Raw genomic sequence first — 21,416 nt, 5'->3', positions numbered from 1 at the left:
TCTTATTGTAGCAGGTTTATTCTTTTATGTGGTTTGGTTTCTTTTTTCAACAGAAATTTATTGAGCAACTTCTTTTTTTTATATAAATTTATTTTTTATTGGTGTTCAATTTGCCAACACCCATTTATTGAGCAACTTCTAAGTATTAGGCATGTTCTGGGTACTTAGTTCCTATCAGTGGACAATAAAGGCAAAGATCTCTGCCCTGGTAAAGCTTATATTCTACTGAGAGAGACAAAGAGAAAACAGTAAGTGTAATAAGTAAGTACATAATGTACTATATTAGAAGTTGATACATCCTATGGAAAAAGACAAAAACCGAGCTGCATGAAGCGTTTCATCAGTGCTGGGGTAAGGAAGGTTAGGCCTCTATGTTAGAGTGGTCAGAGTTACTAACTGACCATGCAAAGCTAGTTGGCCAAGGAGAGATTAGGGGAAGAGCATTCCAGGCAAAGGGAATAGGTAGTACAAAGGCCAAAAACTAAAGTAGTCCTGGCAAGTTTGGGAAATAGTGAAGAAGCCACTGTGGCTAGACTGAAATGAGGGAAAGAGTAGTAAGAGAGTTGTTGAGAAAAGGAGTGCAGACAAGGATTGCATATGGCTTTTCTCTGGGTGAAACAGGGAGCCATTGCTAAGCAGAGGAATGGCATGAAATGATTTCCACTTTAAAAGGATCACTCAGGCTGCTGTGTGAAAACAGATGCAAAAGGTCAAAGGTGGATGGAGGGAGACCTGTTAATGAGGTGCTGCAGTTAATCAGTTGAGAGATGATGATCATGACTTGGACCAGAGTGGATGCAGTAGAAGAAGTGAGAGAAGGTAGAAGCCTGGATATATTTGAAAGAGAGCCAAAAGGATTTCCAGATAGGTAGGAATAGGGTTTTTGAGAGAAAGAGGAGTCCAGGGTGAGTCTAAGGTTGAACAGGTTGGTTTTTGCTTTGTTTTTGTTTTGTTTTGTTTTGTTTTCTTTGATTAGGAGTGGAGAGGAAGAGGGAACAGAGTCCAGTTTTAGGCATGTGAATTTTGCCATGCCTTTTAGGTATCCAAACACAGGTGCCAAATAGGCAAATGGATATTTACGTCTGATTTTGAAAGAGAAGTCTGGACTGAAAATGTAAATTGATAAGTTGTTAACAGCTGTCCTGGACAGTGAGGTGACTTTGGGCATGAAGGACACACAAAACTCACCAACAAGGCAGAAGTAGTCTCTAACATTGTGGAGATCTGATCTGTCTACCTCCAGGCATTCATGTTGGAGACAATGTCTCTTTCTTTTAAACTAGTGCTATTTGGGGGATGCCTAGGTGGCTCAGCAGTTGAGCACCTGCCTTTGGCCCAGGAATGTGATCCTGGAGTCCTGGGATCGAGTCCCACATTGGGATCCCTGCATGGAGCCTGCTTCTCCCTCTGCCTTTGTCTCTGCATCTCCCTCTCTCTCTGTCTCTCATGAATAAATAAATAAAAATCTTTTAAAAAATTAAATGCAAAGGGTAACAACGTCAAAATTTTATAAATAAACAAACAAACTACTGCTATTTGGGTTTTCTGCTATTGTACCTGAACCTGAACCTAACTGATATGAGTGCCCTTTGTTGTGCTCCCACAGTACCCTCAACTTGTGTTAATACATGTAGCACTACAACTGTCTGTTTTCTTGCCTAAAAGCTCCATGAGGACAGAGACTCCACCTGCCTTTGCGTCCCATCACTTTGCACAATGGCTGTCATGCAACTCAGTAAACTCAATGAAAATTTGTTGAATAAATGAATTAAAGCTTCTTAGGGTTACTGCTATGCCATCGTGTCAGCTAATTCTCAAGATAAACTGAACTGGCAACTACTTATTCTGCATTTATTTCATTGGTTTGAGTATTATGCAAATAAGCAAGTAAGGACAAGAAATATTGGTAAAAAAATTATATGAAATAAAATACAATAAGTACTTGAATACAGAATTGCAATATTGTTAATCACAATACCCAGATGTTCAGCTGCTATGTAAATGTGAGAAGGCAACCAATCAATCAACACCTTATTGATTAGCAAATGATTCTTAAGGGCTGTATGCATGCAGGGTATTGTGCTAGGTGCTGGGGACATAGTGTGAAACACCATTAATGGTGCCTGAAAGGCTGATGGATTTCAAAGGTGGGCACAGATAAGACACATTAAGAAGGGCCTTACAGGTAAATGGAAGACATTAGCAACTCAGTTTCTGGGGGTCACATCTAGGCCTATGGCAACATGATTCATCTTATTCTACTTCTATGGTTATCTCCATAAATAACAATCAGGAGTTAAGATGTCAGAGGAGTGGAGGACCCTACATTTCTCTGTTCCCTCAAATACAGCTAGTTATTAAACGCTTCTGAACACCTGTAGAATTAGTCAGCAATCTGAAAAAAGAAATGCAGCATTTCTACAAATAGAAAAGTGGCTGCTTTTTGGAAGATAGGTGCAGAGACTTAAATATGGGGTGATATATCAGATTGTATAATTAAAACGTTTAGAAGTCTGCTACAGTTGGGGACATCTTTGGCTTAAAGATGCTCAGGGGGTGAAGTGTGGTGGAATCCCAAGTGGGGCAGTGTGGTCTCAGGATCCCAGGGGTCACAAGAAGAATGCGATGCTGAGTGCAGCAGAGTTCCCAGTAGGGAACCTTAACATCCCACTTGCAGCAATGGATAGATCATCTAAGCAGAAGATCAACAAGGAAAGAAGGGCTTTGAATTGACACACTGGACCAGATGGACTTCACATATATTCATAACATTTCATCCTAAAGTAACAATACACATTCTTCTTGAGCACACATGGAACATTCTCCACAATAGATCACATACTGGGTCACAAATCAGATCTCAACCAGTACAAAAAGACTGAGATTATTCCATGCATATTTTCAGACCATAATGAAACCTGAAGTCAACCACAAGAAAAAATTTGGAAAGACCACAAATACATGGAGGTTAAAGAACATCCTACTAAAGAATGATGAGTCAACCAGGAAATTAAAGAAGAATTTTAAAAATACACAGAAGCAAATGAAAATGAAAACACTACACTTCAGAATTTTTGGGATAAAGCAAAAGTGATCCTAAGAGGGAAATATATTGCAATACAGGCCTTTCTCAAAAACAAGAAAAGTCTCAAATGCACAACCTAACATTATACCTAAAGGAGCTGGAAAAGAATAGCAAATGAAGCCTAAATTCAACAGGAGAAGAAAAATAATAAAGATTAGGTCAGAAATCAATGATATACAAATTTTAAAAAGCAGTAGAACAGATCAATGAAACTAGAAAGTGATTCTTTGAAATAATTAATAGAATAAAAAAACCTCTAGCCAGACTTATCAAAAAGAAAAGAGAAAGGACCAAAATAAATAAAATCATGAATGAAAGAGGTAAGATCACAACTAAGACCAAAGAGCTTTTTCTTTTTTTTTCTTTTTTTTTAAATATCTTTCACTGGCTTCTCATGGCCTATGGGATAAACTACAAGTGCCTGAGCATGAGTCTGACCTTGACCTCTATATATACATACAACCTCATCTCTTGGTGTGTCCTGCCTTCAACCCTCCGCTACTGCAATGTTTACCTTGTTCTTTCTTCTTTCCTTCTCTTTGTGTGCAGTGGCTCCTCCATGCCTCCATGAATGATGCTCATTCTGTCCTCTTTTGTCCCTGAGTCCCTTTTCCATACCTCACCCAACTCCAGGCTTGATCAGGGTCCTCTCTCTGCTGTTCCGATAAACTCTGAACATTACATCTCTCCCACGCATTATTGTTTGTTCTTTGTGTCTCTTCTCCTCACTAGACTCTCCTCAATACTAGACACATAAAAAAGACAACCAATGTAAGTCTGTTGGGTGAAATGAATGTTTGGGCCATACTAGAGGTTAGAAAATAATTTTAAGTAACCAGAAAACTATAATCATCTAATATAGTTATCTACTTACTACCAGAAATACCCACTAGCAAATAGGAAAGTAGAACAATTTTGCAAATAGGTATATATAAATGTGAACAGATTCTTCGTATTCTGCTATTAGTTTTAATAAATTGTTGGAATTGTTAGTTCTTGTGGTCAATTTTTTCAGGAATAGGCCAACTGGGGCTACTTAGTGTTTAATATTTTATTTCCTAATTCCATGTCAGGGCGAGAAACTGTGTACTTGCTTCAGTAAATTGCTCTGAGTACCTTATTCCTTTATGTTCATGACATGCACATAAGTGCACTTAGTAGGGATCCCTGAGTGGTTCAATCAATTAAGCAGCCAGCACTTGATTTCAACTCAGGTCATGATCTCAGGGTCTTGGGATCAAGCCACACGTGGGGCTCCATGCTCAGTGGGAGTCTTTTCCTCTCCCTCTCCTTTTGCCTCCCCTCATCCATGCTCTCTTTCTGAGATAAATAAATTCATCTTAAAAAAAATAAGTACACTTAATAGATACTTCTTGCAGTGCTTGGTAAAAATGTTATTTTACAAGTCTGAGTTTCCAGGGTTAATCTTATTTATGGGATTAGTGCTTTATCCTCTTGTAGCTAATATAATGAAGTTTAAATTAGAACTATAAGTAAAACATATAGGGGCACCTGGGTGAGTCAGTCAGTTAAGCATCTGACTCTTGATTTCAGTTCAGGTCATGATCTCAGGGTTGTGAGATCAAGTCCTGCTTGAGAGTCTCTCTCTCTTCCTCTCCCTCGGCCCTCTGCTCCTCCCCCTTTCTCTCTAAATAAATAAATAAATAAACAAATAAATAAATAAATCATATATATAAAAATCATATTCAAGAATAAAGAAATAAATATAGAATATGAGACCCTAAAGGTCCTCTAGACCACATAACTTCTTCCCTTTAGAGATAAGGAACTGAGTGCCCAGGGGTAAATTATCATTCCCTGAGGCATCAGGATAAGAACTCTGCTCATCTGATTCTTACTTCAAGGTGAACGTGAATTTTAAAGCTAGAGGAAGTGTATTGAGACCGACCTGACTAGTTTCTTTTTTCTTTCTTTCTTTTTTTTTTTTTTAAGATTTTATTTATTTATTCATGAGAGAGAGAGAGAGAGAGAGAGAGACAAGCAGAGGGACAAGCAGCCTCCCTGCAGGGAGCCTGATGCCGGACTAGATCCCAGGACCCCAGGATCATGCTCTAAGCCCAAGGCAGATGCTCAACCACTGAGCCACCCAGGCATCCCTAGACTTGACTAGTTTCAAGAAAGAAACTCGCCCACACCATCTTGGGTAAAGAGCTCATTCCCGAAGTTAAAGCAGTGCCCAGAGGCTTTGCCATTGTGCCTGGCAATCCTGTTGCCTCTGCTGTCCTATGCCTTGCTCCTCCTGTCTCTAGGCAATGAGACCGATTGGGCCAGTGATTTGGTTGCCAAACACTAAGGAGCATTCCTGCTGGGAAAGCTGTTTAATATTAGATCCTCTTAGTTTTAGTCAAAGTAAGAATGTTTTGGGTCAATACATAAGGCTTTGTAAACCATATAGCAAGCTTAAGCAGGAAGAATTTTCTAAACTTCTGTGGAAGGAAAGCAGGATTTCAGGTAGGTGTAGGACTTTTGTGCTTCCTGGACCTTCCCAGAATGGGGAGTAAACATTTGGATGTATAGATATGGAATGGGAAAGGTGAACTAAATCACAGTGAAGCTCAAATTGAGTTAGTTTGCAAATGGAGAGTGGTAAATGTGCCCTTAGGAAACTGCCGAAAAATACTATGGCTTTTGGGCAAATCAATTAACGCTATCAACCTCTGTTTGCTTATCTTTGAGTAAAGATGACAATAATACATACTTATCTTGCCTATTGTTGTGCATACCAGTGATAATGTATGGTAAATTACCATCACTATATAGGGGCTACAGGTAAGGTAACTGTTATGGTTATTACTACTACAATACTCTAACTACTACTACTTTAATTATTTTTACTACCACTAATACATAAAACTACTTTTACTGCTACTATTGTTATATGATAGTAGTAATTGAGCGGTCTTCTCTGCTCAGTTAGACAACAGGAGGTGGGCTTTACAATTGATTTGCAAGAAAGTATAGAAATTCTTTATTGATGTGCAATGGTTAAGATCAGGGACTTTATGGGGCCACAACATACTCCTTAGCTGTGAGATGTTAGACAAGTTATTTAATCTTGTGTGCCTCAATTATCTCATCTGTAAAATGAGGATAATAATACTTTCTATCACAACAAGCTCTTGTGAGGATTAAACAAGATAATCTAAGTACTTTTAGAATATTGTCCAGCATGCCATGAACACTTAATACACATTCTCTATTGGGCTATTAATGTATTAAATGTGCGTTGGATCTTCATAGCTACCTAATGAGATAACAGGCATCATTATCTTTATGAGGGCAGTGGCAGAGGTGCCAAAAGAGTTTCTCTCCCTTCTTTCCTTTCCTCTCTTCCTTTGGCATATACTTATCTATTGTACTTGAATGGTACACAATCATACCTGCTTTAGATGACTAGAATTTCGGACATCTGATTCCTTTTTCATTTTCTTCCTCCTACAGCCCCACCTCCACGCTTACTTACACTCTTGTCTTTTGCTACTAGTCTCTAGCTACTAGCTGTCATTTCCAAAGCCCCTAGTTTTCATTTGAATCTTCATGCTTGAGAAATCAATGGGGTCAAGGAAACAAGAACCAGTGTTTACATAAGTGTTTATTGGACTTTTCTTTATCATTTTTTCAGGTCTTGTAGAAATTTGCCTGATGCACCCCCTCGACGTGGTGAAAACCAGGTAAGGTTCTGCATGAACAAGTTTTATTGACTTTGGCTGATGTCCAAATTAAGATCTGTCAGAACACTAAATGCTAGAACTTGTCCTAGGCAAGGTAGCTTCTCCCGATAATGGCATTTATATTTACTTCTTAAAGAAAATACTATTTGACAGATAAAATGTGAACAGGGAAAAGCATTTTTGGATAGAGGTTGTCTAAAGGTATATGATATTTTACTGCCTTCACATGACAACCATAAGGTATGATTTATGGTTAAGCTGGTAAGTGAAGTAAATTTATCATAATGATGCAAAAACTAAATCTTAGTGAATTATGACAGCAGGCTTTCATTTGGCATTGCCTGTAACAGATTGCTATTTAATAGTCAGCATTTTGGTGTGAGACTCCAAAATTTCAAGTTAACTTCTCAAATGGTGCTTAAAGAATTTGTTCCTACAATCGTTTGGCAATGCAAAATGCAATATTTCTAGGAAAGTGGATTTGCTCTTAAGGGGCGACACAAATCAGGGCAATGTACTAAATCTATTTACCAAGTAACAAAACATCATGTGGGTTTTAATATGATCTAGAGAACTTTTTTAAAAGTTAAATCTAACTGAATTACTGAACTCTCTATTTTTTTTTTTAATTAGAAGCTGTTAGAATTGAGTGAAAGTTTCCATTTACTTGCATTGTATAAAACCGAAGATAACCATACCTAGGTTGGTGCTCCATAGGAAATAGTGCCCTTCAACAATGGTGGTCAAACAAATCAAAGTTAGAAAATGCTTGAAATGTCAGACTGATCATTGAATGGACATGTTGCTTAATTTACCTAAAGACGCGGCAGAATCTTAAGCTGGCTGCTGAAATCAAGGGAATGTGGCTGTAACATGCAAATAATATTACATTTTTAAAAGAGATAAAGGAGATGAGAATTTGGCCCCTGTCTTGGTCAGCTTGGGCAGTTTATAACAAAATACTATAGACTTGGTGGCTTAAGCAACAGACATTTATTATAGTTCTGGAGGCTGAGAAGTCAAGGATCAAAGTGCAAGTGAGTTTGGTTCTTAGTGAAGGCCCACTTCCTGACTTGTAAACAGCCACCTTCCTGTTATATCAAGCTCTTATTGTATCAGCTCTGCTGTCTCTCCCTCTACTTATAACAGCACTTATCCTATCACTGAGGCTCCACTGCATTTAACCTCATGACATCATCCAAACCTAATTACCTCCACAAAGGCCCCACCTCCAAATACCATTGCATGGAGGTTAGGGCTCTGATATATAAATTTGGAGGATGCAAATGTTCAGTCCATAACAGCTTCAAATCACCAAACCCAAACAGAGAAAGAAAACCACAAATTTCATTCAAATATACCATTGCATGAACTCCCTGGACCATGTTTTTATAGGGTTCAAAAACAGAAAACAAAGCACACTGGCCTTTCCTTCTTAGATTCCATGATAACTGAAAAGCCAGAATATTATTGCTAGCCTTACTAAGGAATAAATTGTCTTTTTAAGGATAATTTCCTAAATTAGCAAAACGTTTGAATGAGCATAGAGGAGAAATAAGAATGATTTAAATAAGACATGATATTGAAATTACAGTTACTCATTCATTCACTTAATCATTCATTCATTCACTTATTAAGCATCTAGTGTGTGTGGGTTCCAAATGAACTGTCCTCAAAGAGCTCACAGTCTCAGTTAATAGGAGTTTCATCACAATAAGTTTCAAAAACTGTATTATTTCATGGTACTGGGTTTGAATAAAATATTTCTTGAAATTGATGTGCCACATTACTGGGGCTTTATATCTCCTTTGTTACATAGCTATTTTCCATGAAAATAGTATTAAGTGACTGGAATTAGTCACATGCTCTTGTCTAACTTCAGTGGGGAGGGAAAATATAATTCTTCCAGATGCCCTGAATAAGAAGGGAAATGGATATAGAATGGTATTTGGCCTACATAACAATAAAAAGTATATTGAATAAAGACTCATAATCATAGAGTAAACTAAAAGTCTGAACTAACATGGAACTGACTTTGCAACAGAAGTAGAACGTGCAAAGATTAGTAGCATTTCTCACTGGGTACTAACAAACAGGTGATAGGGAGTGGACAGGACAGACTAGATGCTGAAAGCTCTTCACTGTTATATTGGACAGGAGATGACTATATTTCTAAATAAGATAAACTATGAACTGTAAGAGATAGTATATGAAACCATGTAACAGTCATTTTAGCAGGTCAGTTTCCTTAATGACATCAAGGGCACTGGATTCTAAGTTGTTGGTGGCATTGTCAGAATGGGGGGTGGCATACACCAGACCAAACCTCACTTCCTTCAAAGTTACTTTGTGGGGTGTTTTGTCCTCTCTTTGGATATTATTACTTGGAGGGTAGTACAGTGAATTCATCTGAGTATGGAAATGGTTCGTTCTCAACAATATCTCATGTGCTGAAGTATAGCAAAATAAGTGTTTACTTCTTGGAGTTTAGTCTTTTCTTTTTGGATTTTATTTGTGCCTAATTCTTTTCTTTGCTGAAGAAAGATGACAGTGTAAAAATGCATTTCCAAACTCATCTGTTACAGGAATTTCCCTCCCTTCCTTCCTTCCTTCCTTCCTTCCTTCCTTCCTTCCTTCCTTCCTTCCTCCCTCCCTCTTTTCTTTTCTTTTTTCCTTTCTTTTCTTTTCTTTTTCTTTTTTCTTTCTTTCTTTCTTTCTTTCTTTCTTTCTTTCTTTCTTTCTTTTATTTTTTTTCACTTTATAAATGATCAATTCTGTTACCTCAGGCTGAGGGCAAAGGGAGGTGACTGTATTACACAAGCCCAAGGGCCAAGGTTACTGGTGGAAGCTAGAACCATAGTAAATCTGTCTAGTCATAGCTGGAGCCCCTCCCCCCACCCCCAATTGCCACTTTCACTGCCTCAGGCAGACAGGGAAGGAGAGAAATCCTCTACTTTCTCCTTTCTTCCCAATCTTCAGTCTTCCACCTTTGCATCTATTTTCTGAACTTTGGAAGTCAAGAAGCCCAACCTAGCAGAGGGCAATCTTTCTGCATAATAAAGCAGAGCAGAACAAGGAAGGAGCAAGAAATGGGTCTGAAGACAAACAGAACCAGGACTGTGAGGTCTGGAGAAAGAGCTGACATAAGCCTTCATTTTCTTTCTTTCTTTTTTTTATTAATATGTAATTGGCATAACATTAGGTTTAGGCATACAAAATAATAATTCAATATTTGTATAGATTGGAAAATGATCATCAGAATAAGTCTAGTAAACATCTAACACCATACATAGTTACAAATTTTTTTCTTGTGATAAGAAATTTAACATCTATCTCTTAGCAATTTTCAAGTATGTGATACAGTATTATTAACTATAGTCACCATGCTATACATCACATCCCCAGGACTTGTTTATTTTATAACTGGAAGCTTGTACCTTTTGACCCCCTTCACACATTTTACCCACTCCCCACCCATAGGTTCTGGCAACCACCAACCTGTTCTTTTTATCTATAAATTTCGTTTTTTTTTTCCCCCAATTTCATGTAAGTGAGATCATATAGTGGTTGTTTTTCTGTCTGATTTCACTAAACATAATGCCCTCAAGGTCCATCCATGTTGTCTCAAATGACTGGATTTCCTTCTTTTTATGACTGAATAATATCCATTATATATAGTGCATATTGTATATGTGAACTTTAAATGGGAACATTAAAGCTTTAAATGGGAACAATAATGGTATCTACATTACTGTGAGAAATAAATGAAAGTATACACTTATATGGTGTTCATATGTACAGATGCCTAGATGGTATTTTATTATACTGTGTCAGCAAAGGGAAGGGGATGACAGAGACAAAGGGAGCTTGCAAGGTAGTCAGGGAAACAAACACAAGGGAGTGTTTGTGTGTACATATATATTTTACATATACAATGTAATTACACACGCATATACATACCACATTTTTATTTACCCATTCATTCACTGATGGACACTTAGGATTCAAGCATGCATTTTCAATTTGGCATGTTTAATAAGCACTCCATTTACATTTTAAAAGATGATTAGAAGTGATAATCTATAAACTTTTTATGAAAAGATTTAGGCACTATGGCACTTCCCTTTATATAAGAAATAGTATATTCTGCTTCATATCAGCATAGCTCCAAGAATACACCTAATGTAAGCAACTGCCTTGTTCTAAATGTCCCCACCTTATTTTAGCAGAGGAGATTTGGCTAAGATGCTGTATACATGGCAGTTATGTAGAACCAAGTTCTGCATTGAGATTCTTCCTAGAAACATACACATATACTCTTTCATAGTTCTTTTATAGTTTGTATACAAAGAACTTTGTATCCTCTGGTTAAGAATGCATAACTACAAATGACAAAAGACTCTATGCACTTGTAGAACTAGGAACTAGGAAGACCACAGGTAGTTTTTAGCTTTGTACTCCAGGGATTCAAATAAAATAATCAGTAATATCTCCTCTCTCATATTTTCTCTCTCTCTCTCTCTCTCATTGTCTCTCTCTCTCTCTCCTCATCTCTCCCTTTAGCTTTTCTTTTCCTGCATAGGCTTCACCTGAGGGGGGGATGCTTCTTTTATTTGGCATCAGATGGCCCCAGTGGCTTCAAGCTTACATGGGCCTTGGCGTTTGTGTGTACTCTCTGAGATTCTCTGATGACCTACCTGACAATTAAGAATTCTGGCTGTAGAGTTGGGCAGCCTGGGTTCAAATCCTGCTTCTTCTCTTAACATCTGTGTAACATCAGGTAAGGTATTAGACCTCCCTGTGCCTACATTTCCCAAGCTTTAAAAGGGAACAATAATGGTATCTATGTTACTGTGAGAAATAAATGAGGGTCTCTACACATAAATGATGTTTATGTGATGCCTATGTGATGTTTTATACTGTGTCAGCAAAGGGAAGGGGATGACAGAGACAAATGGGGCTTGTAAGGTAGTCAGGGAAACACAAGGGAGACTAAAAAGTGTGGGAGAGGGGAAATGTTTAATATAGAATCAGGCGGTTTCAAGTTTCCAAGCCGGAAGACTTGTTGTTATGTGAGCACTACATTTAAATCTTTTCTCAGAAGGGTGTTTGCAAGTAGATAGTCCTTCTGGGTCTGAGGGCAGGAGAGCATCAGTTTCATCTCTGTGCTCCTGTTGACATCATCCCACATATCATTTTAGGGCTATGTGCTGACATTATTTAGGGCTGTGTGCCACAACTAGCACAGTGCCTGGCCTCCAGGAGGTACCCAGCAAATGCTGATAAATAAATGAATAAAAGAGTACTTGGTAGCGATCAGAAATAATAGCCCTATGAGTTCTATGGCCAATGTCTAGAAAGTGAATAATATGCAGCTGAGTTGTCTTCCTTAAAAAACATAAGATTTCACAAAAGATGGGAAGTAAGAATCTCTTGAAATGAAAGAGGAGAAATCATTTGATAGGATGGTGGGCAAAAACATGTCAAACTTGAGGTGGAGTTCCAGAGACTGGGTTGGGGAAGAGTGAGATGAGAGGGTTTCCACTAGGAATGCCCAAATGAGAGCAGGGCGCTTGAAGCAGCACAGGGGACCGAAGGTGCCCAGAAAGTGTGTGTGACAAGCTTTGAGATGGAAAGCAAAATGCCGGACTTCATCTAGGACAGTGTTGGCTAATCAAAATAAAATGCATGATACATAGATAATTTTAAGTTTTCTAATAGCCACATTTTAAGAAGTAAAAAAAAAACAGGTAATATGAATATTAACAATATATCCAGTTCAACCTCCAATGTCCAAAACATTGTCAGAGCAACATGCTAATCAGTATAAAAATTATTCATGAGATGCTTTACATCCTTTTTTTAAAATACTCGGTCCTTGAAATCTGGTGCATATTTTATGCTGAGAGCACATCTCAATACTGACTAGTCAGTCACATCTCAAATGCTCCATAGCCACAGGAGTCTAGTGGTTAATGCATGAGGCAGCACAGGCCTGGGATGCAATGGGAAAGGAATTCTTTAAGGGCAAAGAGAGGTGGCCCTGTGGTTCCTTAGTGAGAAGAATACTCTTGCTTAGAATGGGTTGATCATTGCAAATAAGCAGAGTCCTAGGCAGGAGGGAATTTTACTACATATGCATTTGAAGGTTTGTTCCTATGTGGAGAAAGTGGCCATCAGAATACCCAAAGATTTATCCCTGTCACAGTCTAAGGGGGTTTTAGCTTACATCCCTTTCACACTTTTATTCCCATAAAGGGAAATGGCTCATTGTGCTTCAGGGAGAGAGAAGTACTGAGATGTTCATTCTGTTTCACCCTCAGTCATTTTTAATCACTTCTCTTTTTATTTCATTTTCGAATGAGGCATAAATCAGGTGCAAACTAAATAAATTACTGATCCTGTAAGGACTGATCTTTTAAAACCACTCCCTGTCAAATTACTGCAAGGCACATTTTCTGGTGGGTGCCGGGGAAGGCAAGTAGGGGAGAGGCATTTTCACATCTCCTTACAGACACACAGTTACAGGCTGCTGGTGAGTGGACAGGCTGGTACATACCTTGGCTTTCATCTTTCCTCCCATCAGGACTTAACTTGCACTGAACAGTCTTATCATACTTCTCTCAAAACATATTAATCACTGTGTGAATTCTAAAGACCCACATGGGTTGAAAACTTGGCATCCACATGTTGTTATATGTGCTTATGGGGCTTTTACTCAAGGGGTTGAGATTGATTTACACTCTGTGTTGGTGGCTCCCAATACCCCAGACCTGTTGAATCCAAAACTCTAGGAGTGAAGCCTATCAATATTTATGTTTAATACCCTCCTGGGTGAGTCTTAAGCAGCGAGTCCAGACTGGTCACTGGGTCAGCATTTGGGAAGCATTGCTAAATACCCTTATAGGCTGTTCTGTAAAAAGTCTTCGTGTAAAGAATTCCTTCTCTCTCTCATTGTCTCTCTCTCTTTCTGTGTGTGTGTGTGTGTGTGTGTGTGTTATACATCTCATTTACCTGTGGTTCTCCTTGGTTACATTTATATAAACCACTTTGTTAGTAATGAATGGAAGTGGAAGGACAGAGGTTCCCTTGCAGAGCTCATTCTGTGGTTTGTGAGAGTGATATGGGAGGGTATTATCTACGGCCAGAAAAAAAACACATATTGTCCTACTGAGTGAGGTTCCAGAAGCAAAAATCAATGCCAGAAGATGGGAGAGAATTGAGCATTGGTTGTTGCAGAGGGAAGGTAAATGGCTGTGATGGATAAAAATGATTTAGAGGCATGAGCCCACCACAAATTTTATTAAAAAGAGAAATCTGAGGATGTCTGTGAAGAGAGGCTGCTTTGTGGGGAGCCCAACAGAGAACAAGGAGCTAAGAGCTGAGGAGCATCCACAGCCTCCCTTTGCAAGGGTAGGGAGGGAACAGTTGTGAACTTGAAAATGAATGCCTAATTTAGAGGTTGGGGAAGGGACATTGAGCAGCCTTTGGGGCCAACAGAACAGCAGGGTGGAAACAAGGAACAAAGAATGTTTTTCCCTTTTAAAAAAAGAAGAAAAGAATCCTTTCAAAGTAGGAAGAGAGCAGTGGGAAAAATTAGGATGGAGTATAGAGTGGAAGCAGTAGAGTCTATAGGATTAAAAAAAAATTAGCAGAGCAGCCGAGACAGTTATTTCCATATGTTAACGATTTGTCCGTGGTATAAAACATTAAGATCACATTCAGAGTTAGACTATGGTTATGCCTGATTTCTCATCATCCGTAGAAATTCAGGGCTAGACCACTGTCATGGCTTATTTCTAACCATGGAGAGAATGTGTCTGAAGTGAAGTAAGCAAGGAGTAGAACCACATTTTTATAAACTATATTTTGATTGGGACTTTGTCATTGTAGCAATATATCAATGGCAACATACAATGGTATGAAATGATCACAATATCTCCGAATACATGTGAGTGTATGTAACTCCAACTTTGCTTTTGAGGTTGCATGATCATACTAGGATTTGTTTTATTTAACTCAAATGTCTTTTGTAGTTACCGAAAGCAATAAAGTACTAAGTAGTGAGCATACTGCAATTCTGCATTGTCATTCTTTTCCATGTAGCCATCATTAAAGATTTATTTATTAACATAATCAAATCAAAAACAGTGCACAAGATGGACAATATATTTAGAAGGGATAGAGGTGAAAATTAACTATGCTCTGCATATTACGTTGTAGAACTGCTATAAATACATAAGTGAATAAATATGTGCTTTAAAATGCCATTTGCAGGGCGCCTGGTTGGTGTAGTTGGTTAAGCACCCAACTCTCAGTTTCAACTCAGGTCCGGATCTCGGGGTGTGGGATCAAGCTCAGCATGGAGTCTGCTTGAAATTTTCTCTTCAGGATGCCTGGGTGGCTCAGCGGTTGAGTGTCTGCCTTTGGCCCAGGGCATGATCCCAGTTCAGGGATTTAGTCCCACATCAGGCTCCCTGTGAGGAGCCTGCTTCACCCTCTGCCTGTGTCTCTGCCTCTCTCTGTGTCTCTCATAAATAAATAAATAAAATCTTAAAAAAAAAATCTCTCTTCTTATCCCTCTGCCCCTCCCACTTGTGCCCTCTCTCTCAAATTAATAAATAAATCTTTTTATTTGTTTTTTAAAAGATTTTATTTATTTATTCACGAGAGACACACAGAGAGAGGCAGAGAAGTAGGCAGAGGGAGAAGCAGGCTCCTTGAAGGGAGCCAAAGGCAGACACTCAACCACTGAGCCACCCAGGTGCCTCTAAATAAATCTTTAAAAATAAAATAATGGGCAGCCCCGGTGGCTCAGCGGTTTAGCGCAGCCTTCGGTCCAGGGCGGGATCCTGGAGACCCGGGATCGAGTCCCACGTTGGGCTCCCCGCGTGGAGCCTGCTTCTCCCTCTGCCTGTGTCTCTGCCTCTTTCTCTCTCTCTCTCTCTCTCTGTCCCTCTCTGTGTGTCTCTCATGAATAAATAAATAAATCTTAAAAAAAAAAAAAGAAACAGAAACACCTCCTTTTAAAAAAATAAATAAAAATAAAAATAAAATGAAATAAAATGCCATTTGCTCCCACCTAAGTGCTTTATTACAAATCAAATTCATCATTGAGTACATGACAAACTAAAAGTTCCCACCTTTGTATAGTGATTAAATTAAAAAGATGATATAACCTAAGCATAATCTTAAAACTAGAGAAAATAATCCTATTTTGTGTACTGTTAAGAATGCTGCATGTCTAAATCCTAGATTGGTGTTGACTTTCTGGAGAAAGGCAGAGAGTTTAGGGATAATAGGCCATGACCTCATGAAGAGATTTTGTTAATATTATTGTTGGGAATTTTGTTTGTTTGTTTGTTTGTTTGAGAGAGCACGTAGGGGAGGCGGACATGGGGGGGAGTTACGGTGCAGTCCTCCATCTCAGGACCTTGAGATCATGACCTAAGCCAAAATCAAGAGTCAGATGCTTCACGGAGTAAGCCACCCACGTGCCCCTACTGCTGGGATTTTTACTTCGACAATGTTCTGCCTCTCTGGGATAACAAGTGTTGTATTGGAACACCCACAAGGATTCACAGTAGAAAGCCTTTCCCTCCCTCACATTTAGTGGTCCTTCCCATTGAACATAAAGCCAGGCCCTAGGATGGGTTGGTTACAATAGTTTTCTTACTCATAGAGAGTACTAGGTACATGTCAGTCTTTGCTGCTAATAAGTATTTTTAACCATTTCTCCAGTGGTCCAAAGATAAGGAGATAGAATGAGAGGATACCTAGAGACCTGTTGCTCTGAGACATTGGGAGGAAAATTGGTCCTGAAGATCTTATAGAGAATAATCTTGCTACTGTATGCTAAAATTACTTTTCAGATTTATTAATAAGGAGGAAATCCTTTCTTCTAAAAAAAATCCACTCAGTTTCCTCCACATAAAATAACAAAGTTCAATTATGTTAAATCAACTGTAACTCACTTTATAATCTTGAACTCTTGTTTCTAATTTTTTTCTTTCCTTTTTTCTTTTTCTTCTCTTTTTTTTTTAATAAATGGAATTTTTATTTTAAATTACTCCCTAGAGGAGCATGCTATTTTTATGACTCACATTGTAGAACCTTTGTAAAGTGTTTAATCTCTCATTTGTGTTTTTGTCTAAATTTTTAAAATAAAGATTTGGTTTTTGTTTAAAGTACAGTAGCTATTATTCCCCAACTAATTAAATGAGCTTAGAAGATTCTCCCTTAGGTAATAATATAACACGTGTTCTGTTTTGACAGAACTGCAAAAGCTTTCTTCCTTCCTTCTTCCTTCTGCTTAACTGCAAAAGCTTCTCCTGTGATGATCCCAGCCTAGAGGATGAGAAGGCAAAGTGCTTATGCATTCTTCATGCCTGTCAATGGGCTTCTCCAGACATCTTTCTTTTCCTTTTTCTAAACTGAAAGGTAAATAACTCTTAAATGGCTTCTTATCTTTGTCATGGGAAAGTGAATTACTTCTAAAATGAGCATCAGCATGAAAACTATTTCCTCTGTTTCTCCTCCAATCCCTGGCCACATCCAGAGTTTTATCCAATTGTTTTTAAATTTTCAACAGTTTCATTAATCTGCTTATTTAGCCAATGCCCAGCACACTTTCCCCTATAATGATATATTTTGCCTTAGCCATTTTAAATTCCAATTTTTGGTTGTTAGAATTTAATAAGACTGTAAAATAAGAACAAAATAAACTGATTTGGGATTACTTTGAATTAAAAACAAATGGGATATTTTTCTAAGTGTTTTTTATACAATCATAAAGTTTTCTCAGATAATCTTCTATTTTAAGTACAAGTTTTGGGGCGGGGGGTGGGTAGAGAATTTGGAACTAATTCCATGTCTATTTTCAGTGGCTATTCAAAGCCTTTTTGAGATAAGCCCCAGCTCTAAATTCAATAAGTAAAGCAAAAGTTCAAAATGTTTGCTTTTATTTGGTGATATTTTAAATGATTTTTAGTTAAGCTCTAAGCAATCTGCCACCACTGAAAATAAAATTGTCTTATCAACAGTCTTATCAACTTTCTTCTCTTCTGCATTTATAAAAAAGAGCAGGTGCTTATCTCAGAAGGACTGGAATATTCTTTAAATGTCATGTACCATGGAAGAAGCTCTTCCTGTAGCGTGAGAAAACTTGAAAGTGTTGAGAAAGAAGCTGTTTGAGAAGAGAAAGCTCTAACTGTGAGCTGAACCTTAGAACCTCAAGCCATGCCCATGGGAAAGCTGCTTTTGAGTTGAGCATATAGTGGGAATCAAGCCTAATGAAATCTGAATTGTTGGGATTGTAGTACAGCTGAAAAATATGGTTATGGATACTATAGAAGATTGTTTTTCCTTTTTGTGAAGCAAGAATAAAAATCATAAATTTCTTTAGACAAACATAAATTCAAGGCTGATAATGTAGTATCTTAACTGTGAACCTTGACCAAAAATTGATAAAATTGTTTAACATTTTTGGAAAATTGATTAATTCTCAAAATATTCTTGTTGAGATGGCTAAAATAGCCTGAATTGCTTTTGCTTTGCAGTCAGGGCACAGCTGAGATTTAGTTTTGACATAATGAAGAAGTTTGCAAGATGATAAATAGAGCTGCATATTCTCTGGATGCAATTCTGCATACTCTGAGCCAAGTTCCTACAGAATAAAATTTTCCCATTTGGGGGCTATTGAATATTTTCTCTGGTAAAACTTTTGTAGTTACCTAAAAAGTTACATACTTTCCTTTTATAGCAAAAATAATTGAAATGTAAACTGAATATCCTCAACTTCGAGTAAACAAAATCTATCTGGTATATTTATTTCTCTTTTTTATGAAAAAAACACAGTGCATCATGGTAAAAGTCTCATTTTCTGATCTAATTCAATACTGCTGAATACTCAAAGAAAAAATAGGTTTTAGAATATAAGTCATCTATTTGTGTCCTTTTAAATTCTAAAAAGTAACAAGTTCATGTAAGGAAAAAAAGTATGGATTTTTTTGTTGTTGTTTTTTTAGATGTTCTAAAGTGGGAGGTGGTTAGAATTCTGACCCATTTTCATTCTGAAAGGACAAGCTAGCAGAGACGATCCCTTTGTGCACAGGCTTTCCTGGCTTGGCGGATAGTGTCAAGGGATAATGTCATTAACACATATCAACTCAGAGAGGCAACAGATCATGCAGGAAGATGAAGACAGGAGACCAATGTTCCAGTTCAACGCTGTTGGCCCCAGATGTGAGTCAGTGGAACTGCTCTGGGACTTGATTCTTTACCTGGAAGTTAAGGGTATACCCTTAACCAATATGATGTTCTGTTTCCAAAGCCATGTTTTCATTGCTTAAAAATGTGATCTTAGAATATATCCAGCAGTGGGATTTCTCTATTCCCTGAACATGCCAAGCTTTCTCCTGTCTCAGGACCTGTGCACCTGGTATTCCTTCTTCCTTGGAATAAAACTAGCTCCTTCTCAACCTTCATACCTAGGCTCCATTGTCATCTCTGAGAATCTTCTTTGACCGCCTCATCTAACATAGCCTCCCATGTTTCTCTCTTTCTCATTACCCTATTTACCTTTGCTCTAGCCTTATGATTTCATCAAGTTGATGTCTTTGTGTACTCATTAACTCCTTGTCCACCCCCCAGTGGAATGTATGCTTCTATAAGCCAAATACCTTATTTCTCTGTTCACTGATGCAGGTATGCCCTATCTAGAAGAGTGTTAGCACAAAGTGTGCTCAATAAATACTTACTGAATGATGGTAGTTGAAAAATTGACACTACAGATATATTTTTTAAATTATGTATTTGAAAAAATAAACAAAAATACTAAGATTGACTTTTTCTCTAATCATGAGCCAGGCTTCACACAAAGGCAATTCACATACTTGATGGACTTCACATATTTCCTTGGCTGCATAATCTGAGCATTTCATATAGTCTAAGCTGCTCTTTCTTCAGTGCTTAACTTGTGGTTTATAGTTTTGTACCACAGAGAATTAGAAATGATACTCGTGTGTTTGCTTGGTGCCAATGAATTTTCCAGGACCTCTGTACCAGCTGCTCTTAGTATTATTAATCCTGCCATGGAGAAATTGGCACCTGGATTCAAGATAGTTGAGTCTCCCTCAATCCCATGTATTCTCCTCTGCCAAGGTTTAAGCATCTTTCTTCTAGTTCAGTGCACGGATGACCCCTCATCCACTAAGCTAGGCAGAGAAGAACTCACTCTCCCAGATGGTGTGTGGATTGGTGGGGGGTATGATGCTGTGACAGGTGGGCTCCATGAAGCCAACCTGGACACTCCTTAAGGAAATGTTTTTAGTGCATATAATCTTATTTTTACTTATACAACTTAATGAAGCTAGTCTGGATGCTTGATGTTTTGTGTGAGTGTGTTCATGCATGCGTGTGTGTGTGCGCGCGTGTGTGTGTGTGTTTTAATGAATAATGCCAAGTGGAGTAAGCAGAGCCTGTTGCATTCCTTAAGGTAGTTCTTTTGTTACTTCAGTAATTGACCTCTTAATGAATTATAAAGTGTAGAAATCTCTTTTTATTAAGATTTATTAGGTATCTTAAGCTTTTTCATTTTTAAAGACAACCAGGATTAATAGAATAGTAGTGTCAAGTAGGGCTCTAGCTTCATTTCAAAACAAAAACAAGGTATGATTTCCAAAAGTGTTATTTTCTAGTCTCTTCTGGAATCTTGGAGTGGGGGGAGGAGGGAAAGAATGAGTGAGAAGGAGGAATTTATTAAGAAAATGTTAAGCACTGCTTCTGAAGCAACAATTTGGGGATAATTTTTGGATTTTGGCTGATGTTTGTTTGGGCCTGAAGAATCCAAGATTAGCATTTCTATTTTCTTGTTATATACTAAAAACTTAAGTAGGTTATTTATTTGATTTCCTTTTAGTACTACAATAGGGAAACTATTTGGTTTACATAGGAAAAAGAAAAAAGAACAAGAAATGATCCTGAAATTTATCCTCAGGTTAAAGAATTGGTGTAGAGAACTATTGCTGTGCACTTTGACTTCCCAGAGTGTGAGAAAACTGTCCCTATCCAGATGCTTGCCAAGTTCTGAGAGAACATTTAAGAGTGTTTTTTGGGTAGCACAGGGAGATAGTCGGGGTCTTATATGCGGGTGTTCCAGGTTTCAAACTGTAACAAGGGAATGGAAGAAAAGAGGGAAGCATTCCCAAATCAAACATAACTCTCAGGAAATGAGCCAGAACACCTGTGAGAGGTCGGAGGTCAGAAAATACAAACTCAGAGGTCGATATTTTGATCACACAAAAGAAAGTGGCCACAGAGAGCAGACAGAAGAAAAGTCTGGAATTTTATGGAGAAGCTAGGAACTCAGTATTCTGTCATTCTAAAATTCCTCTCTCCCATGACTCAATGATGTTTCAGAAAACATTTTCTGAATCGACACTGAAACTTTCTGGTGGTCTCTTGTTGCTTGAGCATCAAATTGAGAAGTTATTTATCTCTTTTCTCTTAACTCCCGGAGGTTCACTTCTGGGAACCTCCTGAGCTGGATTCTTTGGCCAGTTCTTACAAGGCTCAAAGGGGGGTGGGTGTCCAGCAGGCAGAGATGGAGAAACATCACAGCCCCGAATCACGGGCAGTTT

General features: G+C 38.1%; 1 protein-coding gene across 8 annotated transcripts in view; it reads left to right on the top strand.

Moving 5' to 3' along the window:
* The window catches only part of SLC25A21 (solute carrier family 25 member 21), a 470,325-nt gene that overhangs the window by 277,828 nt on the left and 171,081 nt on the right, over positions 1-21,416 (top strand). For all 8 annotated transcript variants that reach the window (XM_072761456.1, XM_072761455.1, XM_072761462.1 and 5 more), the window contains one exon: positions 6,729-6,777. In XM_072761456.1, coding sequence (XP_072617557.1) covers positions 6,729-6,777 — 49 coding nt within the window. The remainder of the gene's footprint in view (positions 1-6,728; positions 6,778-21,416) is intronic.

This window comes from Vulpes vulpes, chromosome 6 (assembly GCF_048418805.1).
Source record: "Vulpes vulpes isolate BD-2025 chromosome 6, VulVul3, whole genome shotgun sequence".
NCBI classification, from domain to species: Eukaryota; Metazoa; Chordata; class Mammalia; order Carnivora; family Canidae; genus Vulpes; species Vulpes vulpes.
Note: the sequence above shows the minus strand (reverse complement) of the source record. Positions and strands in the feature narration are given on the sequence as shown.